The sequence below is a fragment of the Mobula hypostoma genome, chromosome 9, assembly GCF_963921235.1.
Source record: "Mobula hypostoma chromosome 9, sMobHyp1.1, whole genome shotgun sequence".
Lineage (NCBI taxonomy): Eukaryota > Metazoa > Chordata > Chondrichthyes > Myliobatiformes > Myliobatidae > Mobula > Mobula hypostoma.
The window spans coordinates 14,389,752-14,413,511 of NC_086105.1; the positions used below are offsets into that span (position 1 = coordinate 14,389,752).

At 39.4% G+C, this 23,760-nt stretch overlaps 1 protein-coding gene across 2 annotated transcripts in view; it reads right to left on the reverse strand.

The window, feature by feature from the left end:
• Nucleotides 1-23,760, reverse strand: part of ptprq (protein tyrosine phosphatase receptor type Q) — a 184,360-nt gene that overhangs the window by 71,616 nt on the left and 88,984 nt on the right. For both annotated transcript variants that reach the window (XM_063057759.1, XM_063057758.1), the window contains exons 27-36: nt 20,353-20,893; nt 19,719-19,880; nt 19,443-19,622; nt 18,250-18,357; nt 15,800-16,081; nt 12,661-12,843; nt 7,791-7,892; nt 7,478-7,598; nt 3,458-3,615; nt 564-703 (exon numbers count right to left, since the gene is read on the reverse strand). In XM_063057759.1, the coding sequence (XP_062913829.1) occupies nt 564-703; nt 3,458-3,615; nt 7,478-7,598; nt 7,791-7,892; nt 12,661-12,843; nt 15,800-16,081; nt 18,250-18,357; nt 19,443-19,622; nt 19,719-19,880; nt 20,353-20,893 (1,977 nt within the window). The remainder of the gene's footprint in view (nt 1-563; nt 704-3,457; nt 3,616-7,477; nt 7,599-7,790; nt 7,893-12,660; nt 12,844-15,799; nt 16,082-18,249; nt 18,358-19,442; nt 19,623-19,718; nt 19,881-20,352; nt 20,894-23,760) is intronic.

Here is a 23,760-nt window from a genome sequence, read left to right on the forward strand (position 1 = left end):
AACCTGCGCAGCTGCTTTGAGTGTCCAATGGACTCAGACCCCAAGATCCCTCCAGTCCTCCACACTGCCAAGAGTCTTACCACTAATACTATATTCTGCCATCATATTTGACCTACCAAAATGAACCACTTCACACTTATCTGGGTTGAACTCCATCTGCCACTTCTCAGCCCAGTTTTGCATCCTATCAATGTCCCACAGTAACCTCTGACAGCCTTCCACACTATCCACAACACCCCCAACCTTTGTGTCATCAGCAAATTTACTAACCCATCCCTCCTCTTCCTCATCCAGGTCATTTATAAAAATCACGAAGAGTAGGGATCCCAGAACAGATCCCTGAGGCACACCACTGGTCACTGGCCTCCATGCAGAATATGACCCGTCTACAACCAGTCTTTGCCTTCTGTGGGCAAGCCAGTTCTGGATCCACAAAGCAATGTCCCCTTGGATTCCATGCCTCCTTACGTTCTCTTTAAGCCTTGCATGGGGTACCTTGTCAAATGCCTATTCATTAAAAAATAATCAAACACGTTTACAGCTAAAGCCAGAAAATGCCATACCTGTGTAAAATAACCTGAAATATTTCTGTAGTGAACAACATAGGACTGAATACTTCCAGCTGGTTTAAATGGATGATTCCAAAAGACCTGAATGGAGGTGGAACTTCTGTTGACATAGGAGACAGTGCCCACAGGGTTTGCTGCAGAAAAAGGTTTGTATTAGATCTATAATTTCCTTTGAACTTAATCCTTTGAAAACCAGGCAAGATTCCATCTGAAATACTAAGGGTAATTCCCAACATTGCAACGCAGAATCAGTCTGATAGTGCTCTCATAGACATCCACAAGGGACAATATTTTCTCTGTTAAATCATAGAAATCGACAATACATTACAGGCCTTTCAGCCCACAACGATATGCTAACTGTGTAACCTCCTCTAGAAACTGCCTAGAATTACCCTACCAAATAGCCCTCTATTTTTCTAAGCTCCGTGTACCTATCCAAGGGTCTCTTAAAGGACACTATTGTATCTATCTCTACCACTGTTGCTGGCAGTGCACTTCACACACCCACCACTCTCTGTGTAAAAAACTTACCCCTGACATCCCCCTTGTGCCTACTTCCAAGCACCTTAAAACTATGCCCCTCCCCCCACCCCGTGTTAGCCATTTCAGCCCTGGAAAAATGCGTCTGGCTATCCACACGATCAATGTCTCTCATCATCTTAAACACCTCTGTCAGGTCGCCTCTCATCCTCCATCGCTCCAAGAAAAAAAGCCAAGTTCACTCAATCTATTCTCATAAGGCATGCTCTCCAATCGAGGCAACATCCTTGTAAATCTCCTCTGCACTCTTCCTATAGTATCCACATCCTTCTTTTAGTGAGGTGACCAAAACTGAACACAGTACTCCAAGTGGGGACTAACTAAGTTCTTATATAACTTTAACATTACCTCACGGCTCTTGAACTCAATCCCAAGGTTGATGAATGCCAACACACCATACGCCTTCTTAAGAACACTGTCAACCTGCACAGCAGCTTTGAGTGTCCAGTGGACACGGACCCCAAGATCTCACTGATCCTCCACACCGCTAAGAGTTTTGCCTTTAATATTACATTCTGTCTTCAAATTTGACCTACCAAAATGAGCCACCTTACAATTATCTGGGTTGAACTCCATATGATACTTCTCAGTCCAGTTTTGCATCCTCTCAATGTCCCGCTGTACCCTGTGACAACCCTCCAGACTATCCACACCATCCCCAACATTTGTGTCATCAGCAAACTTACTAACCCACCCTTCTACTTCCTCATCCAGGTCATTTATAAAACTCACAAAGAGGAGGGATCCCAGAACAGATCCTTGCAAAACCCCACTGATTACCATCCTCCATACAGAATACAAACCATCTACAACCACCCTTTGCCTTCTGTGGGCAAGCCAATTCTGGATCTACAAAGCAAAGCCTGCCTTGATCCCATGCTTCATTACTTTTTCAATGAGCCTGGCATGGGGAACCTTATCAAATGCCTTACGGAAATCCATACACACTATATCTACCGCTCTACTTTCATCAATGAGTTTTGTTACCTTCCCAAAGAATTCAATTAGGCTCATAAGGCACAACCTTCCCTTGACAAAGTCATGCTGACTATCCCTAATCAAATTATATCTCTCCAAATATTCATAAATCCTGCCTCTCAGGATCTTCTCCAACAACTTGTCCACCACTGAAGCAAGACTCACTGGTCTATAATTCCCTGGGTTATCTCTACTCCCTTTCTTGAACAAGGCAACAACATTTGCAAACTTCCAATCCTCTGGTACTTCTCTTATCCTTATTGGTGATGCAAAAGTCATCACCAGAGGCTCAGCAATTTCTTCCCTCACTTCCCACAGTAGTCTGGGGTATATCTCATCTGGTCCCAGAGACTTATCTAACTTAATACCTTTCAACAGCTCCAGCATTTCCTCTTTCTTAATGTCTATACACTCAAGCATTTTAGTCCACTGTAAGTCTTCTCCACATTTCCAAGGTCCGTTTCCCTAGTGAATACTGAAGTGTTCAGTAAGAACCTCCTCTGACTCCATGCACGTTTTCACTATCACACCTGACTGATCCTATTCTGACACAGCTCATCTTCTTGCTCTTCACATACTTGTAGAATGCCTTGGTGTTTTCCTTAATCCTGCTCACCAAGGCCTTCTCAAGGCCCCTTCTAGCTCTCCTAATTTCATTCTTGAGCTCCTTCCTGCACCCTTGTAATTTTCTAGAGCTCTACCGGTACCCATTTTATTGAAATTTTTGTAAGCTTTTCTTTTCTCCCTTAACTAGATTTGGTTCTTTCGCCCTACCAGCCTTTCCCTGCCTCAGTGGAACATACCTAAGCAGAACACCATGCAATGCTACATTTATGCTGTGCTTTTCCCTGAGAACATCCGCTCCCAATTTATGTACCCAACTTCCCGCCTAATAGCATCATATTTCTCCCTACCCTAACTAAATGTTTCCCCAAATTGTCTGCTCCTATCCCTCTCCAGTGCTATGGTAAAAGAGATAGATTTAGTGTACAAGATTTAATGGTTATTTGATATCCATAATTGAACGTACAAAGAGAATGTATTGTTTTATTTACGTACCATACTCATCAATAATATAATTTTTAAAAGATAATCGTATAAGAAATATGATTGCATGAGCCCTCAAGTTTGTTCTACTGTTAGCAAAAAATCATGCTTGACCTTCTACTCAACACCACTACCTGCCTGGTCTCCATTTTACAGTTCACCTGGATTACAAGAATCCTTTGATTTAGCCTCGACTCTGCTAATCCACTACAGTCCTCTGGAACAATTAATCTAATTGATTCACAAACGTGCATGTGAAGGAATTCCTTTTGACTTCAGTCACCTGTTACTCAAATGCTTTAAGAGTCAGGAAGGATACTTACAACTTTCAGAAATTCGAAAAGTGATGTTGTTACTTTTCATTCCACCATCACCAAACTTAGTACTTGCAGTTACAAAAGCATGATATTCAACATTACTCAAGTCCTTCAGCAATACAGAAGTTCCTGTCTCATTTACAATGAGTTGTGTTGTTGCATTCCTTTAACAAGAAAAGGCATGGAAGTGAAAGCAATTACATTATTCCAGATCATAAGATCACAGGAATCAGAATTGGGTTTAATATCACCAGAGTGTGTTGTAAAATTTGCTAACTTTGCAACAGCAGTACAATGAAATACATAATAATAGAGAAAAACAGGAATTACAGAAATTTGATGGCAGAGGGGAAGAAGCTGTTCCTGAATTGGTCCGTGTGCCTTCAGGCTTCTAGAAGTACCTCCTACCTGATGGTAGCAATGAGAAGAGGGTATGTCCCAGGTGATGGATGCCACCTTTTTCAGGCACAGCTCCTTGAAGATGTCCCATATTCTACAGAGGCTGGTACTCATGATAGAGTTGACTAATTTTACAACTCTCTGCACCTCCCTTCGATCCTGTGCACTAGCCCCCACCCCCATCCCCCACCAATACCAGACAGAGATGCTGCCAGTCCGAATGCTCTCCACAGTACTTCTGTAGAGATTGTGGGCAGAAAGCTCACTTTAATGTTTCCATTCACTAATAGGCTTTCAGCTATAGAATCCAATTATTTCTGATATAATTCTGTTATTTTTTCTCTCACTACCCTCAAATGTCTAATCCAAGAACAATTTATCTGGCATTATTTTAAAGATAATAGGGACAAGCTCCCAATGGTGTGCACCTCAAATAGTCTCTACAACCAAGTCCAGCTCTTGGCATTCACGTGTGGCTTCTCTACTGAGCCCAGTGGAACCATTTCTACTGACAGGAGATGGAGCCAAGGCAGGTTACTGGTGCCTTAATCCCAGTCACTTTGGGCAGATGGGGTTTGTTAACTATGTCGGCAGTTCATCTAGGAGAGGGAAGACTCTGATCTCAAATCTCCACTGCCTTGCAGCTAAACCCATTCATGGGGAAGGCTTTGGGAGTAAACCCTGAGGAAAAACTCTTGAACTGGAGTCCCTAAGGCAGTCCTACGTTGAGTTCAATGCTGAGTGGCAACTCCTGCGATGCCACTGGTGCTAAACTGCATTGGTCTTTGCTGTTCCTTTGGATTCATCAGCTGCATGGAGAGGAGAAGACCGCTACATGGGCAACAGCTTGCTCTCCATATTGTACTGCCAAGGCTTTCATACTGGCTTGCATATCACGTAGACAGCTGGCATGCCACATCCGTGGTTGACTTCAACCAACGGAGAGCCACAAAAAAATTTTAATGAGGCAACTGATACAGACTTTAGGAATGTGGGACGTTTAATGTTGGAAATGGCATAAAATAATAGAAGGAATATATTAAGAGGTTCAATATCTTTAAAAGTTCTTAAAGCACCTAGCTCTGATTAAATATACCCAGATTCTTAAAAGAAACGTGAGGAGTGGGAAGAAATAAGTGGCAAATGGGGGGTGGGTGGGTAAGTGAAGTGGTAAAAAAATTACTGTTTTTCTAATCCTGTTTTGACAGCTAGGAACTTCATTTGACTTGGTGTACATGACAATAAGCTAATGTGACATCTTAGATCTGAAATCAAATGATGCTGGGACACTGGAGAGTGTGTACGGTGGTTTCCTTGTTTGCAAAGAGAGAGAGAGAGAGATGGGTAATTACAGACCAGTCAGCCTAATATTGGTGTGGGAAATTAATTGTTCAAAAAACACTGAGAAAATAGCTCAGTGGAACAACAAGTACGTGAACAGACATTTATTTTCTCAACTAAGCAGTATTCAGTTCCATTTAGCTGCTGGCTTTCCAGCAACGTTGAAGATTTGGCCAATAAAGGGTTAAAGTTAAAATATGTCATTATATCAGTGACATGCAGACTCACTGTCATGAACTCTGCATGGAACTGCTGGCAGTTCAGCATAAATTGGCTGCCTTATTTCTGCAGGGCTGCAGAGTTAAGCTTTCGAAATATCTGTGCATGAACACAGGATTTTTGAGCTTGTTGACCATTCTTTGCTAATATTTTCCTCAATGTTCTCCAGTGGTAAAGTGAAAGTTGGGCTAATCATCCAAAAATTGTGATGTGGAATCCTCCCAAAACATCAACATTAGGTTTGCAAACATGAGGAAGTATGCAGATACTGGATATCCATAGCAACAAGCGTAAAATGCTGGAGGAACTCAGCAGGCCAGGGAGCATCTGTGGAAAAGAGTAAAAAGTCAATGTTTTGGGCTGAGACTCTTCATCAGGTCTCACTTCCATAGATGCTGCCTGGCCTGCTGAATTCCTCCAGCATTTTGTGTATGTTGCTTTGGATTTCTAGCATCTACAGATTTTCTCTTGTTTGTGAACATTAGGTTTGACTGGGCACAGGAAATGACCCTGCATTTATTTGAATGAAGTGGAGTGGCTGCAAGGTGAGACTACTTAAACTGAAAAAACGAATAATTAAAAATTATCAAATAGTTCATATTTCAGTGAACTATTTTAGTTTGTTTAGATGTTTGTACTTCTATGTCCTTAAATCATTTAGCTTTATAACATCAGTTTTTTTTATATTTTCACTAATGTATGCATTCTTAACTGATAGATTTTTAGGATTTGGAGACCGTGCAAACTTCACACAGAAAGTATTAGGTCAGGATTGATTACAAAAACTACATAGTGTTTTTGCAGAACAGCTAAGGCAAGGGGATGTTAAATCTGGTTGTTAACGCTATTTTCAGTTGCTTGTGAGCAGAAATTGATGCACATATATGGTCAACTTAAAAGTTCAGGCTACTAAAGTTCAAAGTTCAAAGTACATTTATTTTCAAAGTCCATATATGTCATCATATACAACCCTGAGATTCATTTTCTTGTGGGCATACTCAATAAAACCAATAACAATAGAACAGTGAAAGCCTGCACCAGCCAGTGTGCAAAGATAACAAACTGTGCAGATACGAAAAGAAAGAAATAATAATAAATAAATGAGCAATAAATATTGAGAACATGAAATGAAGAGTTCTTGAAAGTGAGTCCATATATTATAGGAACATTTCAGTGTTGGAGCAAATGAACTTAGATGAAGTTATCCCTACTGGCTCAAGAGCCTAATGGTTGAGGGGTAATAACCTTTCCTGAACCTGGTGGTGTGAGTCCTGAGGCTCCTGTAACTGTTGCTTGCCCCTACCCCAGTGCCAGTCTCTTCCCCAAACCTGACCAATACCAGTCTCACTTCCATTATGATCAGAAATGAATGGGTTATGTGGCTGAAGTTCATTGTCCTGATTTTAATATTTTAAGATCCCACCTAATGGAAACCTCTGTTTTTAGAATGTTAAAATGATCCCCACTATCTTGGAGATAACCCTAAATTTCTTAGCTATCTATTCTATTTCAAATGCTAAAACTTTAAAGTAAATGGAATAGAAATCCTTCAGTATCTAAAAAGGATATTAATGCACCAGTATGTGAAGTGCCCACACGTTTCCCGGACTATGAGATTAAATGGTATTTATATCTTCAGAAATTGTGTACAACAGAACAGGTCCTGCACACTTTGAGCCATCAAGCTGCGTACTGCGTGATGAAGGTAGAAGAGAGAAGATCAGGCTGTTGAGGTGAAAAGGTGTAGGGACATTGGGTCTGGAGTTGGAAAGATCAATGCCACAGAGAGTCAAGTTGGTGGGTCTCAGCAGTATTGGAAACCTGTAGAATGGCTATGATAAAAACAGGATTCTGGTGGAGAGGGTGAGTTAGCAGGGTAGTAATGAACAACAGTAGTACTTATTAAGTATAAATTATTCCATGTCAATCTGTTTTTGGATATTTAGGGCTCCAAAGTACATTGGAACAAACAGACCAAAAATCTATATAAATATGGCATTTTTGATAGAATTATTTTGCGATAGATGTTTTAAAATACACAGTTAAAGTCAATGCTTTAAGTCTTACCATATAGTGACTGTGTAATGCAGAAGCACACCATTTGGTTCCAAAGGGGGCTTCCATGACAAAAGTACAGCGGTAGAAGACAATTGCTTTGATGTTAATGATCGAGGAGGGGAGCCAGGAACTATGGATTGTGGATAAAAAAAGATTCATATTCTCTACATGAATATAACACAATATATCAGCGAAATATGAACAATAATAGGCATTCATGATGTAATTCTTGTCTTTGTGAGTTAAAAATTAAGTGCTGTCGAATCATAAATCTTGGACTAACAGCTTAACAAAAATATTCCAGTTTCTCCACCATGCTTACCACCTTCCCCAGTCAAAATATACATCGGTTGACTTTGAATTCCTTCACCCTTGCTTGTACTTGCTGATATTTTTAAGGTGTAATTTTCATTAGCACTTAAGCCTGTAAAACGTAAACACAGAAATTAGTTTTCTGAGAATTTTATACATATAGAATAGTAATCCCAAAATAATCTTTTCGGTCATGAAACACACTTAGCTTTCAATGAAGGTTTGTTGCAACATATTTTTGTAATCCACCAGAGGATTAAGATCAGTGTGAAAGACATGTTGCGGCACTTACACCACGGCAGAAAGTAAATGAACAGTAGTTGTAAACTGTAGCACACAGGCTAGAATTGAAAAGTGAGAATTTTCCTAATTGATTATATCCAATCATATTATAAATTATATTCGCACAGATTTCTTATATTTAATATTTATAATGAAACTATTAATAAACTCCAAAGGAGAAAATGTAGAATTTCATTGGAATGATCAAGTACAGGAAGTTACAGTAATACCCTGATATTATCAGAGTGGACAGTACTGTAACCCCACAGTTTCAGCACCTTGGTTTGATCCTGACCTAGTATTGTCCATGTAGAGTTTGTATATTCTCCATGTGACTGGGTGGATTTTCCCTGGTTTCCTGGCACATCTCAAAGACACTCTTTTAGGTTAATTGGTTGTGTGAATTAACAATGATGTTGGTGGGTGGCAAGAGAATAATGTTTGTGAGAGGAACTTTGGGACTGCTCTGAGAGAAAGTAGAGTTCGAAGGACTGTATGGTCTCTTGTGAATTTAATGTATTAAATATAGGAATTTAATATAACTGTCTTCAGAGGAGTTCCTGCTCCATGATGTTTCTGAGATTTTATGAAGTCAGGGATTAATTGTACTAATGCAGAACTTTATGTAGAATATTATCAACAGTATAAGCCACTTTGCTCAAAATCGTTGGCTCATACGCATCTAGTGTTAGCAAAGTAACAGTAAAACTTGTCATAGGTCATGGAGCTCTACAGCACAGAAACAGGCCCTTCAGCCCATCAGTCGATGCCAAACAATTTTTCTGTCTAGACCCATCAAACTGTACCTGGACCATCCTGTAGCCTTACATACCCCTTCCATCCACGTACCTATCCAAATTTCTCTTAATCATTGAACTCAACCTAACATCCACCACTTGCACTGGCAGCTTGTTCCACACTCTCACCACTTTCTGAATGAAAACATGCCCGCTCCTGTTCTCCTTTAACCATAGAAACCATAGAAACCATAGAAACTACAGCACAAAAACAGGCCTTTTGGCCCTTCTTGGCTGTGCCGAACCATTTTCTGCCGAGTCCCACTGACCTGCACACAGACCATATCCCTCCATACACCTCCCATCCATGTATCTGTCCAATTTATTCTCAAATGTTAAAAAAGAACCCGCATTTACCACCTCGTCTGGCAGCTCATTCCATACTCTCACGACTCTCTGTGTGAAGAAGCCCCCCCCAATGTTCCCTTTAAACTTTTCCCCCCTCACCCTTAACCCATGTCCTCTGGTTTTTTTCTCCCCTTGTCTCAGTGGAAAAAGCCTGCTTGCATTCACTCTATCTATACCCATCATAATTTTATATACCTCTATCAAATCTCCCCTCATTCTTCTACGCTCCAGGGAATAAAGTCCTAACCTATTCAACCTTTCTCTGTAACTGAGTTTCTCAAGTCCCGGCAACATCCTTGTAAAGCTTCTCTGCACTCTTTCAACCTTATTTATATCCTTCCTGTAATTTGGTGACCAAAACTGAACACAATACTCCAGATTCGGCCTCACCAATGCCTTATAGAACCTCATCATAACATTCCAGCTCTTATACTCAATACTTTGATTAATAAAGGCCAATGTACCAAAAGCTCTATTTACGACCCTATCTACCTGTGACACCACTTTCAGGGAATTTTGTATTTGTATTCCCAGATCCCTCTGTTCCACTGCTCTCCTCAGTGCCTTACCATTAACCCTGTATGTTCTACCTTGGTTTGTCCTTCCAACGTGCAATACCTCACACTTGTCTGTATTAAACTCCATCTGCCATTTTTCAGCCCATTTTTCCAGCTGGTCCAAGTCCCTCTGCAGGCTCTGAAAACCTTCCTCACTGTCTACTACACCTCCAATCTTTGTATCATCAGCAAATTTGCTGATCCAATTTACCACACTATCATCCAGATCATTGATATAGATGACAAATAACAATGGACCCAGCACTGATCCCTGTGGCACACCACTAGTCACAGGCCTCCACTCGGAGAAGCAATTCTCTACTACCACTCTTTGGCTTCTTCCATCGAGCCAATGTCTAACCCAATGTACCACCTCTCCATGTATACCTAGCGACTGAATTTTCCTAACTAGCCTCCCATGCGGGACCTTGTCAAAGGCCTTACTGAAGTCCATGTAGACAATATCCACTGCCTTCCCTTCATCCACTTTCCTGGTAACCTCCTCTAAAAACTCCAATAGATTGGTCAAACATGACCTACCACGCACAAAGCCATGTTGACTCTCCCTAATAAGTCCCTGTCTATCCAAATGCTTGTAGATTCTGTCTCTTAGTACTCCCTCCAATAACTTACCTACTACCTACATTAAACTTACTGGCCTATAATTTCCCGGATTACTTTTTGATCCTTTTTTAAACAATGGAACAACATGAGCCACTCCCCAATCCTCCGGCACCTCACCTATAGACAGCAACATTTTAAATATTTCTGCCGGGGCCCCTGCAATTTCAACACTAGTCTCTTTCAAGGTCCGAGGGAACACCCTGTCAGGTCCCGGGGATTTATCCACTTTAATTTTCCTCAAGACATCAAAGACCTCCTCCTTTTCAATCTGTACATTTTCCATGATCTCACTACTTGTTTCTCTTAATTCCATAGACTTCATGCCAGTTTCCTTAGTAAATACAGACGCAAAAAACCTATTTAAGATTTCCCCCATTTCCTTTGGTTCCGCACATAGCCGACCACTCTGATCTTCAAGAGGACCAATTTTATCCCTTACAATCCTTTTGCTCTTTGGATTATCCTTCACTTTGACTGCCAAGGCAACCTCATGTCTTCTTTTAGCCCTCCTGATTTCTTTCTTAAGTATTTTCTTGCACTTCTTATACTCCTCAAGCACCTTATTTACTCCCTGCTTCCTATACATGTCATACAACTCCCTCTTCTTCTTTATCAGAGTTGCAATAACCCTGGTTGATACCTTAACTCTTGTCTGCATTAAATTGGTCCTCCCAAAGTGTATACCTTACACTTGTCTGCATTAAACTGGTGCTCCGAAAGTGCTATACCTTACTCTTGTGTGCATTAAATTGCATCTACCATTTTTCAGCCCATTTTTCCAGCTGGTCTCAGATCCTGCTGCAAGGTCTGATAGTCTTCGTTACTATCCACTACACCCCCAACCTTGGTGTCATCGACAAGTCTGTTGATCCAGTTTACCGCATTATTATGCAGATTGTTGATATTGTTGACAAACAACAATGGACCCAGCACCGATCCCTGTGGCATTTGTGATAGAAAATACATTTCTTTTTGTGCTTACACAGTGTAGTATATCATACCTTCTTTGAAATTTACTATCACTCTTATTACGGATTAAGATGTTAGATATGCAGTCCCATATATAATACTATAATTAGGAGTCAAGAAATGTAATTTTAATATCAGATCTGAGAAAGTGTTCCAGACCTGAAATTGTAATCGTTTTTTTCCCACAGATGCTGGCTCACTGGCTGAATTCTTCCAACATTTCTGTTTTTATTTATTATTACTACCTGGCATTAAAAGTTATAAGGTCTTCCACACAGTAATCCATCTTGTTTTTGAAAATTGTACATCTTATTCTGATTTATTGAGTGTTACGATAATAAGAAAAACAAAGGTTTTTCAAAGATTACCATTTAGAAATTCAATTCCCCCTCAATGCATTTTGCACCTTTCCTCTGAACTTCATTCCAAATTCAATTTCAAATTAATCACAACCATTCAAAGGCCCCAATTACATTGACAGATTTCGCAGACTATGAAGGTGTGGTGAGGTCACACCAGCAATCGAAAGTGGTTCTGCGAATCCAACCGACTGTCAGTGACAAGCCAGCCCCTGTGCCATGCTGGGCCATGCTAAAATACAGGGAGCCAAGATCCCTATACAAGGTTGTGCTGAAAGAAACAGTGCAATGAGTTAGCAGAATGATGAATAAAAATGCATCCAAATTTGATGACTTTAACTGTCGAAAAACCTCAACATGTATTGCATTGCAATACTTGTATCAGAAAGGGTTTTCAAACAACACACACAAAATGCTGGAGGAACTCAGCAGGCCGGGCAGCATCTGTAGAAAAAAGTACAGATGATGTTTCAGAATGAAACCCTTCAGCAGGGTTTCAAAGCAAATCAGAAAATCATGTGATTTACTAATTCTGTAAAAACGTCTATGAAGTATGCTCCATTCAATATAAGTCCTGATTAATCATGGACTGCAAGAAAGGACAGCTGAGATAGATATAAATCAAATCTGTATCTCACATGTACAGTTTTATCAAAACAAGAAAGACCTATAGCTTTTCTATCATTTTGCATTTTTTAAAGAACATCAGCAAAAGAAATCCTGCACATTTTTTCATGAGGTGTGACATCCCTTTAAAAGGTCACTTACTCTCTTAAATAAAGTCCTGTGAGAGCTTCATCCCAGTTAATATGCTATCACATCATTTGAAAACGTTTGCTAATTCTGAAACTTTAATGCTTTGTAAACAATGAAAAAATAAACTTTAAGATTAAGCCTATAATCAAAAGGTATCAATTAATCTCATTGATCTTATATTAACTTACCTCTTATAGTGATGGACAGATTTGTACTGTGTGCAGTGAACTGCTCACTATTATTTGGGGCTGACAGGTATAGTGTGTAATACTGTACAATTCCATTAGGTGTTAATGGTGGAAGGAAGGATATTAAAACATCCAGAAGAGCAATAAATATATAAGTGATATTCTCAGGAGCACTCTCAGGAACTGTGAGTAAATAATCAAAAAAAAACATTATTCAGCTCTGCAATGCTAAGATACAATAGCTTTATATTAAATAACACAGAAAATGCTAGAATGAGTCAACAGAAAAAAGAGTTAAAGTTTCAAAATCTAAAGAATACAAAGTTGTAACTTCTGAAGGTTTAACTCTTTGTATTTTTGCCTAACCTGTGAATATTTTTAGCGTTTCTACTTTATTTCAATTTTTCAGTTTGATTATCAGCCCCTGGTGCAATTTCAGTGTTTGCCATCACTAATATTCTGGGGTTGGCTTGTTTCAATTTCTTAAAATCCAGAATAGGGAAGGTAAACTAGTAGGATTCCTGTTCCTAATGGTTACTATGTCTTCTGTCTGTAAGTGCCTGCAGTAGACAATCAGCCCATAAATTGACTAAGCCAAGCTGTGATGAAAATTTAGCCTGATGATTTCCATCCTCCCACCGGCAGACACATGAGTCTGCAAACTGTACGTCCACTACATATGAAGCACCTCAAGAAACAGGAAAGCATCTTTATCTTCAGCAATGAAGGCCTGATTCTGAGCAGGTCCCTCGGGCAATGCCTCCACTCACAACACATTCAGAATCATGACTGGCAGCTGAGAAGTGAGCACTTCCACCTTATAGAGCATTCACTTCTGAATCCAATCTCCGTACATCAGTGGCTTTATGGGAAGAAGAAATCGCTTCCTCTTAATGTCTTAAAACAAATTTTAGAAATTTTGATTATGTTAATCATGACACAGTCCTCCCATGACAGTACTGAAAATTATAACTGAAAGTCATTATCACAAGAAAAAATGTTTGACTAACAAGCAGTGTGAAAGCAAATAGTGAAGGGAAAACTAGAAATTCAAAGACTAACTCAAGGAAATCTACAGGTACTGGAATTTCAAGCAACACACATCAAAGTTGCTGGTGAATGCAGCAGGCCAGGCAGCATCTCTAGGAAGAGGTACAGTCGACGTTTCGGACTGAGACCCTTCGTCAGGACTAACTGAAAGAAGAGCTGGTAAGAGATTTGAAAGTGGGAGGGGGAGGAGGAGACCCGAAATGATAGGAGAAGACAGGAGGGGGAGGGATGGAGCCAAGAGCTGGACAGTTGATTGGCAAAAGGGATATGAGAGGATCATGGGACAGGAGGCCTAGGGAGAAAGAAAAGGGGGAGGTGGGGAAAAAACCCAGAGGATGGGCAAGGGGTATAGTGAGAGGGACAGAGGGAGAAAAAGGAGAGAGAGAAAAAGAAAAAGAATGTGTGTATATAAATAAGTAATGGATGGGGTACGAGGGGGAGGTGGGGTATTAGCGGAAGTTTGAGAAGTCAATATTCATGCCATCGGGTTGGAGGCTACCCAGACAGAATATAAGGTCTTGTTCCTTCAACCTGAGTGTGGCTTCACCTTTACGGTAGAGGAGGCCGTGGATAGACATATCAGAATGGGAATGGGACGTGGAATTAAAATGTGCAGTCACTGGGAGATCCTGCTTTCTCTGGTGGACAGAGCGTAGGTGTTCAGCAAAATGATCTCCCAGTCTGCGTCGGGTCTCGCCTAAATAATCCTATTGCATTAATTTGGTGGGTTAAAATTAATGCTGACAAAAAAATTGGGAAGGTATTTCACCCTAGTCTTGATGCTAAATGAAATCAATCAAAAATATATCAGCACTGTTATATGATATCCACAATCAAGACTGAAAGTAAAAGGCATGAATGCAGAAGTGACTGAACTATCAAGGACAGTGAATAAGCACAGACGAGTAGATCATACATGATGAATATAATTTCGGAATGAGTGAAACTGAGAATTATATAAGGCATCTAAAAGATCACATATCCCAAAAAGAATTATCTGAAGTGAACATTTTAGATAGATAGATAGATTCTTTTTTGATCGCAAAGGAAATTACACTGTCACAGTAGCATTACAAGTGCACAGATATAAATATTAGAAGAGAAGTAGAAAGCATAAAAAATAAGTTTCCACAAACACTCTAACGGGTGGGGGGGGGTGGGGGGGAGGTCATCACTTCCCCTGCTATAGGTTGACTCATTATAGAGCCTAATGTCTGTGGGTAAGAATGACCTCACATGGCGCTCTTTGGAGCAGTGCAGTTATCTTAGTCTATTACTAAAAGTGCTTCTCTGTTCAGCCAAGGTGGCAAGCACAGGGTGAGAAATATTGTCCAGAATTGCCAGGATTTTCTGTAGGATACAACAAGTTTAATTACCAGTTTAGAACATATGCACATTTACAATCCCTTGTGAAATACAAAGAAAGCTGGATATTATTTTCTGATGTGTACATCAATGTGTTTTTAAAGTCTACTCAGAATTTTAGTTGCAGCATTCCCATTTTAACATATTATACAATCAGCAACAGTGAAGGTTTACTGGGAAAAAAAGTTATGAAATCTCACTAATTTTTGGACATCTTATCGACGAGGATTTGACTGGAGTGCGAGACATTCCAAAGGTTTACTGTGTGGAATAATATATAATGGCATTGGTATTCACTGGTGGGTTCCATGAAACTGCTACTTCAGTGGAACTAATGCACTTGTGGATCACATTAAAACACAGACTACTAGAAGCTGTAAAGAAATCAAGAAAAAAGTTGGAACATTTTCCACCGGAAAGATTATGGAAGGAGTATTTTGCTAGTTGAATGTTAACCCTTTGCCCTTACTGTGAATGAAAAAGCAGGCCCCAGTGAAATGAATAACTCTTGAATGAAAGCAGTTCTCCTGGTTGAGCAAACAGTTAAAGGCATATCAACTTCCACCACAGATGGCTTTTTACTGGATCAAAATTGTAATCCAGCTGCAGAAAATATGTTTGATGTATTTTCCTAGTAACGGCAGTGGACTTCCACTTTTTTTTTGGCAAAAATCTAAACTCTTAATAGCCTAGAACCATCTTAGTAGTACAGAAAAGCACTTACTGCCTTGTTCCGTCAACAGAAGCACAGTTAAGGAGGTTTGATCCCCATGGCCATACTTCGTATATGCTTTCACAGAGATGTTATAAGGGGAAAACGGCTTTAAGTTTTCTAGATAAATACTGGTTGCTGTACTATTCAGTACAAAGGATTCAGTATAATTGGCATACATGACTTCAAAGTATATAATAATTCCATTAGGTTTCTCTGGAGTTGACCAGCTCAAGTGAGCAGATGTTGCCGTTATATTCTTGAAGGTTAAGTTTTCAGGAGATGTCTCCGGTTCTGTGCAGCACAACAAAAACATAAACATGTTTTTCAAAGATTGTTTTGCTTGTACTTATAACACTTAATCATAGAACTGAATATATAAATTGAGTCAATTGAAATCTACATATTTGACTAAGATTTGAAATAGCAGCACAATAAGATTGTAATATTTGTCACCAACGCTCACTGCAAATCTCTCAAAAACAACAGGAATATTACAAAGTATGCTGGAAGAGGCAAATCTCCATTGGTAAATTGTGTTTCTTTTCATTATTTTTCTTTCTTGTCACTTTTCAGTTAATCAGAAAGAATGATGGCATTGTTAAATAAATTTTACCACTTTTGGCAAAAAGGTTGAATTGAAATCCCCTCTTATTGATTTGGGTTAAACATCTCAAACGCATAGCCAGCTTACTTCATTCCACTTGTTCTACCTTTAGATTGGGGGAGAGTCCAGAAAGTTCATGAAGAAATGTCTGCAACATCATCAGGTGCTGTCATAATTTTTAACAGAAGTATCCTAAAGTACGATAAATGACCTGAAGTTTTACTGCCTTTACTAATTCAGCCCATCTATTTAGGATACAGTGAGGCTGAGCCAACAGGTTTAGGCATTTGCACAGTAGGAACCGATCTTAAGACTGAACCATAACCTGTACCTTCCTTAAGCACGTCCAGTCATAGCGGGTGAACTTATAATAAATTAAATTTGGTTGGCATCTGAGGATTTACGTGGTCCATGGTATTAATGAATTCATAGCATTCACTGTCCAGGATCTCTAATGGTCAACTGGCCAACACAATCAAAGCAAACTAAAACTGCTCAGAGACTAGGCCAGCGGGTGGGGGTGGGGGGGTTGACACTGTATGATGTGCTATCCACAACAACGAAGTTCTAAGCTGAAGGAAGTACATACATTCATTCTTTTATTTAGAAAGCACCAAAGATGAACAATCTTGTGATGTTATAAAACTAATAAAACTAAAATAATGAATTATGCGTTCTAAACAGTAGTGTTGGAGGTATTAGCATAGTTAAGAGCATTTACACGTTCTTAAGTGGTCAACAAAATAAATTATCATTCCAGCTGCCTCTACCTACACTAAACTGCTCTGAAAGAAAGTGTGAATACATAACTATACTCATTCGCTTCTACCTCGCCCTAACCTACCTGACAAATTACCCATAATAAATATGCAAAACAAAATACAATAGTGACAGAAAATAAATACATAGTTCCTACATCCGGCTTTGTGGCACTGAATGTAAGTAATTTAACAATGGAATTGATTGCAAACCTAGAATCTTATTAACTTCAAAACTTTCATAGATAACAAAATTGTTATCCTGCAAAAAGCCATTCAGCCTGCTTCACCGTAGATCAAGCCCATTCTCCTATTCAGTCCCCACAGCCATCAGTCATTTGCCTCGTATCCAATTCTCTTTCAAAAACCTTGAATGGTCCTTTGTTATCACTGCAGTCACTACTACTCGTCTGACAAATTTTTAATTCACATCGCCATTTTATCTTTTGCCCAAAGTTCTATATCTGTGCCCTCTGATGTTTAAATCATCTGTTAATGGGAACAGCTTCCCTCTGTTTACTAAATTTAAACATGATCTTGTTCATTTCTACTAAATGTCCTCTCGGCCTTGTCTGCTCCTAGAAGAAGAACTCCAAGCTCAATTTCAATAGGTACACTTAATGTCAGAGAAATGTATACAATATACATCCTGAAATAATTCTTCATCGGAAACATTGTCCAAAGTTCAAAGGACATTTATTATCAAAGTATGTACAGATTATACAATCTCAAGATTTGTCTCCGTATAGGCAGCCACAAGAACCCCAAAATAACCCATTTTAAAAAGACCACCAATCACCTGATGGGCAGGGTGAGGAAAAAAAACACACAAATTGTGCAAATAACAAAAGCAAGCAACAGAATTCAGAACGAAATGAAGACCAGTAGAGTAGGAGGAGGCCCACAGCCATTGGTCAAACCTTACAACTTTGAATCCATTGTCTTAAATCTCTTCTGCATGCTCTTGCAATGTGCGTAACCAGAACTGGAAGGCATATTCTAGTAATCTGCACAAATCTTTTGCTTTTGTACTATACTCTATATTTTTGTTTATGAATCCCAGGATCCTATATGCGTTATCAACCATCCTTTCTTACCATCTTCAAGCGTCCACACAAAAACATCATCTTCACCAGAAACATCACTTTCCCCCACAGAGGTAGATGCTGTCACTCTCATTTTATATTTTGTGAACTTTTTCAAACCTACAAGTTGAAAAGAAAACAATTGTAGCTTGTGAAGGAAAAAAATGTCATTATGTCTATCTGTAAAAATTCTGAGATGAATATATTGAAATTATCTCAATACAATCCACAAACTTGTATATCATACACATCAACTATCAGGTACAGCAGTTAAGGCCAGGGTCACACAGTGAACTAAACTACATGTTCTCATATGTGAACTGTTATACATTGCACAGAGATTTTCACACTAGTAACTGTCTCTAAAATATCAGGAGACAATAAGTAGTAGTATTTATTTTCTACTATTCTTAAAACTCTTATTTTCAATGCTAATTGGAGGATCTTGGAAATTCCCACTGATAATCACAAACTAACTCAAGCTATAAAAATACGATGCTGTCAAATGCAATGAAAGACACATTATCTATTATAAATACCCATATCGTTGTTCTTTTCCACATCGGGCAGCAACCTTGCCATTTCTTCAGTGTTCCTCTGTTTTTTATGAGGCCGAGTTGCTAGTTCAATGTTCCATTCAGCACAGATGGAAAGCATGCAAGGAGCTGGGTGGGGTCGAACCCGGGACCATTCGTCTCGAAGTCTGGGGTGGGTGCCACCACACCACTGGCTGGCAAAAATACCCCTACTCTCCATGCTAACTGGAGGGTCTTGGAAACTCCCACTGATAATCACGAAGTGACTCAAGCAAAAAAAATGATGCTCTCAAATGCAACGAGAATCACATTATCAGCAAGGAATCACCCAACAACTTAGTTGAAATGAGGGTACCACTCTGCAATGGTCTACATCTAGTTCACAAATGGTAAGTTATAGGGGAACTCTAAGGACAGCCCTCTGTCCCTGCATCTGCCCACAGCAGAAAGGTGAACTGCAGTTCAAACAATGCTATTTTTCTTCGGTTAACTTCAAATTTTGTTTTCCCAACATTTAGGCACTACATTTTTAACTACAGTATTTAATGGTGTGCATCATAACTTGATAATTTGTATTTAAAATTGTGCAGATTAATAACTTGCCAAAGATTAAATTTTCCCCTAAAATAGCACTTTTATATTTAAACGTATTTGCTTTTTTAAAAATACCTGTTAGAGTAATGTTGTTGCTTATCACAATTCTTTGGAATGCTTCATTTGTGCCTTCCTCCAGAGCATAGAGTGTATAATGAGTTATTATGCCATTAGGTGCAGCAGGTGGCTCCCATGATATTAATATTGAAGTAGAAGTGAGATTTTTATAAGTTACGTTCTGCACTGAACTTGGTACTAAAATAGCAAAAAGAAATGTACAGTCAACTTTAAAGCATCCAAAATATTATTTTATCTTCTTGAACAAACATCATGGTTTCCTTAGTAACATACCATATTGTTTTGTCTTTAAAGAGACACTGCTTGGTGGTCCCTCTCCGACAATGGTGAACGCTGATACACTAATAATGTAATCAGTATAGGGTACCAGTTCTCTTACAACATATGACAGCTGCTCAGATGAGAGGTCGATGACCTGTAGGCTGATTTCACTCCCTGCATTATGTAGAAAAAGAACAACTTCACCACACTTCACTTTCTCACATTTAGTAAAATTCAGAAAAGTTAGTTTTTGTAAACAGAATGAAACAGGAAAAAAATGGGGGAAGAAACCAATAAGGAACCAGGAGAATGACATGCAGTAATAAATACAGCTTAAGTAACATTTAAAATTCCCTCATGAAATTTAACAATTACAATTGTTTTTAAATAAAATACAATTTAAAAATTATTACAGAAAATAAAATTAGTTAAATGCTTTCTATAACCCAGAAGCCTGCTATTATTTCTTAAACCTCTTTTTTCTTCTAGAAAAGATCAAACATTACTCATGCTGATAAATATAGGTACATTCAACAGAAAATATTTTGTTGACTCTAAAGAGCAAGCATGTATAGTAATTACATCACCATGTCACTGGGTCATCCCCACCTGTTGTAGCCACATACTGGAGCTGTGACCTATTTACCTTTGGAGATATTTTGAAGGCCATTAGGCAGAAGCCTCCATTGAGGAAGAAGAGGTGAAGAACTTGGAGGCAGGGAAATTCCACCTGCCTTGACAACTGGAATAACTGATCTTCTATGCAACATTGATCTCAGCTTGAAATTCACGCTGACTGTAGGAAGAGATTCAAGAGGTCCCATGGGGCTGACTGTTTGTTTAGTAAAGGATGTAGTGGAGCCCATAGCAGGCATTGAGTGCATTGTACTAGGGAGTGCAGTTTTAGTATATGTTAGTGGAGCAGAATATATTTGCTCATGTGATGTTAGTTGATCAGGCAGAGATGGAGCCAAACTTTTCTCACGTATAGTAGATGTCCCAGATAGATCTGAACTAACAGTGATTAATTTTTCAATTGGTGAAGAAGTAGACGGTAATTCAGAAAACAATTCAGCGGAGCCTTCATCAAACTCTGTAATAATGACTGTATCATTTTCTGAAGTCAACGTAGTGGAATCTGTTACCAACATACCAGGATATATAGATTCCGTCGAGTTTCTACTTTCCTAGATGAAAAAAAACTCCATTAATTTATCTTGAAAATGATTTATATATTTAAATAGAATCAAATTAAATAGCCTTCAGTAATACAGTAACCAAAATTGTATCATTACTAATACTGCTGTCTGAATTAACTTTAGCTCATACAAATTCTATGCTTCATTTGATTACCAAAGTTTCACTTTAAACTACAATTTGATTTCTGATAAGAATCAATTTTAAAAATAGAAGAGCCACTACCCTGCAAAGCTGATGGTAGGAGAAGTTGAATCCAGAACGATTACAAAGTGGTGAGGACTGCCTCCCAATTATGATCACTCACAACCCTTGTCATAATTGGGCATGGTATTGTTAGAATTCATGACACTCTTTCCATTATCAGAGTTTATTTTCTTTCTTTGGTTACTTATCTTGCATTGGCTAACATTCATTGATATTTACCACACCTCAATCAACCAAACATCACCACAACGTTTATTGATCATGTTGCCTAAGATGTACAATAAAAAGCAATCGAAGCGGATACCAACCCAAGAGAAACCAAATGATATTGATCGCAGTTTAAAAGATGGGTGTTAAGAAAGGTTAACAAGTGAAGTGGGAGGTAGAGAAGGGGAGATCTTTTTTGCAGTTTCATAGCAGGGAATCGGTAGCTGAAGATGAGGCTGACAGCAGTTGGGCAGAGCCCAATAGGGATTGCAGCGGAGATAAGAGCTTGTGGGGCATCACTTCATAAGTGGGGAAATGGATGCCCTACATCATAGAGCTAAAGCAATTCAACTAGTCCATTCCACTGCTCTCATGGCTACTTCTCCAACGCAACGGTTTGATGAGGTCTAATCATGAATTACTGGGCATCAATAGTCAAAGCAGGTTAGGAGAACAGGATGACAGAAAACAGTGCTGGAAAGGAGCAAAATGGAGTAGGGGCTGGAGTTTTGATATTCAGTACATTACACAGAAGAGTAAAGGAATTACTGAGATGGAGCTGGTTAATATCATGGATGTGGAAGTAGGAACCTGCCTTAGTCCATCAAAAATTGAATTTCAGGTAAGAAACATAGAAACATAGAAACATAGGTGCAGGAGTAGGCCATTCGGCCCTTCGAGCCTGCACCGCCATTTATTATGATCATGGCTGATCATCCAACTCAGAACCCCGCCCCAGCCTTCCCTCCATACCCCCTGACTCCCGTAGCCACAAGGGCCATATCTAACTCCCTCTTAAATATAGCCAATGAACTGGCCTCAACAATTTCCTGTGGCAGAGAATTCCACAGATTCACCACTCTCTGTGTGAAGAAGTTTTTCCTAATCTCGGTCCTAAAAGGCTTCCCCTCTATCCTCAAACTGTGACCCCTCTTTCTGGACTTCCCCAACATCGGGAACAATCTTCCTGCATCTAGCCTGTCCAATCCCTTTAGGATCTTATACGTTTCAATCAGGTCCCCCCTCAATCTTCCAAATTCCAACGAGTACAAGCCCAGTTCATCCAGTCTTTCTTCATATGAAAGTCCTGCCATCCCAGGAATCAATCTGGTGAACCTTCTTTGTACTCCTTCTATGGCAAAGATGTCTTTCCTCAGATTAGGGGACCAAAACTGCACACAATACTCCAGGTGTGGTCTCACCAAGGCCTTGTACAACTGCAGTAGTACCTCCCTGCTCCTGTACTCGAATCCTCTCGCTATAAATGCCAGCATACCATTCGCCTTTTTCACCGCCTGCTGTACCTGCATGCCCACTTTCAATGACTGGTGTATAATGACACCCAGGTCTCGTTGCACCTCCCCTTTTCCTAATCGGCCACCATTCAGATAATAATCTGTTTTCCTATTTTTGCCACCAAAGTGGATAACTTCACATTTATCCACATTAAATTGCATCTGCCATGAATTTGCCCACTCACCCAACCTATCCAAGTCACCCTGCATCCTCTTAGCATCCTCCTCACTGCTAACACTGCCACCCAGCTTCGTGTCATCCGCAAACTTGGAGATGCTGCATTTAATTCCCTCATCCAAGTCATTAATATATATTGTAAACAACTGGGGTCCCAGCACTGAGCCTTGTGGTACCCCACTAGTCACCGCCTGCCATTCTGAAAAGGTCCCGTTTATTCCCACTCTTTGCTTCCTGTCTGCTAACCAATTCTCCACCCACACCAATACCTTACCCCCAATACCGTGTGCTTTAAGTTTGCACACTAATCTCCTGTGTGGGACCTTGTCAAAAGCCTTCTGAAAATCCAAATATACCACATCCACTGGTTCTCCCCTATCCGCTCTACTAGTTACATCCTCAAAAAATTCTATGAGATTCGTCAGACGTGATTTTCCTTTCACAAATCCATGCTGACTTTGTCTGATCATTTCACCGCTTTCCAAACGTGCTGTTATCACATCCTTGATAACTGACTCCAGCAGTTTCCCCACCACCGACGTTAGGCTAACCGGTCTATAATTCCCCGGTTTCTCTCTCCCTCCTTTTTTAAAAAGTGGGGTTACATTAGCCACCCTAATGTAAGCTGTGTGCAAGACAGGAAATGGTGGCTTAAGCAAACTGAACTAATATGAGGTATACACTACTGTTACTGATGCTGATGATGGCAGATAACTGGTTTAAATTAAAGCAATTAAAGAAATGTGGACCAAAAGGTAAATATCAGTCATTGTGATCATGAAACTACCAGATTCTCATTTTAAAATATTTACTTCATTGTCCTTCATGTATGAAATCTGACATTTTTTATCAGTCTCATCTATATATAGTTCCAGACTTATAACAATGTTTCTGATTCATTACTCTGAAAGTAGAATGAAATTTTTTGGATTAAGTTATTTTATTGTGTATTATCATACTATATATGCAC